This window comes from Condylura cristata, unplaced genomic scaffold (genome assembly GCF_000260355.1).
Source record: "Condylura cristata isolate star-nosed mole 26May11 unplaced genomic scaffold, ConCri1.0 scaffold00056, whole genome shotgun sequence".
In the NCBI taxonomy this organism is placed as follows: Eukaryota; Metazoa; Chordata; class Mammalia; order Eulipotyphla; family Talpidae; genus Condylura; species Condylura cristata.
In genome coordinates, this window is record NW_004567157.1 from 707662 (window position 1) to 709830 (window position 2169).

General features: G+C 36.8%; 1 protein-coding gene across 1 annotated transcript; it reads right to left on the minus strand.

Moving 5' to 3' along the window:
- Positions 1 to 1473: 1473 nt before the first annotated feature.
- LOC101635951 (profilin-2-like) lies at positions 1474 to 1935 on the minus strand. Its single transcript, XM_012734438.1, has one exon. It carries the CDS (start codon positions 1933 to 1935, stop codon positions 1474 to 1476), a length of 462 nt encoding a protein of 153 aa, XP_012589892.1.
- Positions 1936 to 2169: the final 234 nt, after the last annotated feature.

A 2169-nucleotide genomic window follows, 5' to 3' on the forward strand; every position in this document is an offset into this window, starting at 1 on the left:
TGAAATAGGTGTATATGAGTTGAAATGTGTTACAAAAGTAAAATATACACCAGATATTGAAACCTTTTCATAAAAAATGTAAAAAACACTATAACATTTTATTAAATACATGCTTAAATAATAATATTTTAGATGCAGTGGGTTAGATAAATATATTACTAAATTTAATTTCACATTTTATATTATATAGAAGTGGCTATTAGGAAAATTAAAATTACACTTGTGACTATCTTATTTGTACTGAATAGTACCACTTAGCGATTTTTGGCAATGCCCATTTTTAAACCTCGACTTACAAATTCATGGATGAGTGTGTCTGGGCAGAAGGTAAAGCTATTTCCTTCTACTTAACACAGAAGAGATTAATCATAATCATTGTGTCTGGTTACTGGTGAGAGCAATGTCAAATAAGCACCAGGGTCAAATCATCACTATGGCTTATTACTTAACCTCAACTTTCTCAGTACTCTTTCATTCATCCCAGCATACCCAGACATGTTTGCAAAAAGCCAGATGGAATGATTAGAACTGTTTACTTCCTTTTAAGCTCTGCCCACCAATGCTTCCCCTGATTGTGATAACAATGAACAGATTAATGGCTCAAAGTTAAAAATTACAAAGTGGAAGTAGAAAATATAGCCATATATATCCGGTATCACCCACACTCAGCAGAATTCCATTTTTATTGTTACTGTTCTTAATTTTATATTGAGGTATAATTATATTATATTGAGATATAATGATAATATAACATTGATGATTTGATATTTGTATACATTTGGTGAAAGGATCACCAAAATATATACAGTTACCTTCTAGTGTCAAACAAAGTTAACTTTTTAAGTTTTACTCTCTTGGGAACTTTCAAGTCTATTACCTAGTATTAATCATCATAGGTGCCATGCTGTACATTACATTCCTATTCCTCACTTTATTATAACTGAAAGTTTGTATATTTTGATTCCATCTGACCCTTCACCCCACCCCTTGCATGTATAGAACCAATACTTCTAGCAGAGTTTTTTGCTTGGTTATCACAATAGTAGGGAAATAGAGATGTAGAAGGCATAATATTTTCCCCATCATGAAGACCATTATGAGATATGATGTAGTATATATTTCAATCACTAGTGTGCTACTACTCATTGCGTGGATAAGTGTGCTACTACTCATTGCTATCCAGGGAGACAAAGAGCATAGTAATTCAGGAAAATTTGTAGATTTTTCTGACATTCTTTTCTCCAGAAGATGAAAAGGGAAGGATTGTTTCTAGGTGTAAAATCCAGTCTAGAAGCCCAAATGCCTGAATATTCAGAGTTCAAATTATCTCCATCCCAACACCTACCCCCAACAAACACACACAAACATGTCCAAACCTGATTTGGGATCTTTCTTTATTTTTCCTCAAGGCCATGTTAACTTCTCAGGCACAAAAGTGACACTGAATTTAACCACCAATTCCATTTTGTTTAGTTAGAAATGGGCCATGTGTTGGTGAATGGCCTCTCTGATGTAGCCTGCCATTTCAAAAGCCTTGAGGTTGAGAGGGCCTCCTTCAGTTCCTTTTTGTCCCAAAACTATGAGGTACACAGACTCGATCTGAACTACTGTTACCGCCTGGCTTCCCCGACTCTGGCCTTTGGTGCGGAGGTCCATTGTATTGTTGCCCTCGGTGTAGAGGTTGTCCCGGATCAACAAACATTTGGTCCCTGCAAGAGTGATTCCATGAAGAAACAACTTCTCTCTCCCTTCTCTTGCCAGCAAAATCTGAATTTCTTCCTGGGTCAACTGGAACAAGTTGCCTTCAGGATAAGAAGCTAACAACCAGGGTGGAGAATTGGTGACAATTGCTGCATCACAGCACATACCAGTCTGTAGGAAGAGGGTGATGCAGTCTTGCCAGACCTCTTCACTGATATCCCCAATGCACTGCATGATTCAAGTAAGCTATCTCTAAAAGATGAATAACGTACTTTAGAGAAAATTGGTCTTCAAAAGAAGGTTGTTGGTAGTTTGTTCCAGATGACTCATAAACCAAGAATGAAGTAATCTAAAAAGAGTTTGTTTACAACGGCCTTTCCCCAGGAGCAAGATAGAAGAGGTCTTTGGTGACTTGTATGAAGTTATGTCCCAGTTGCTCTCTGCTGTGATTTTTCAAGCTGCCTACAG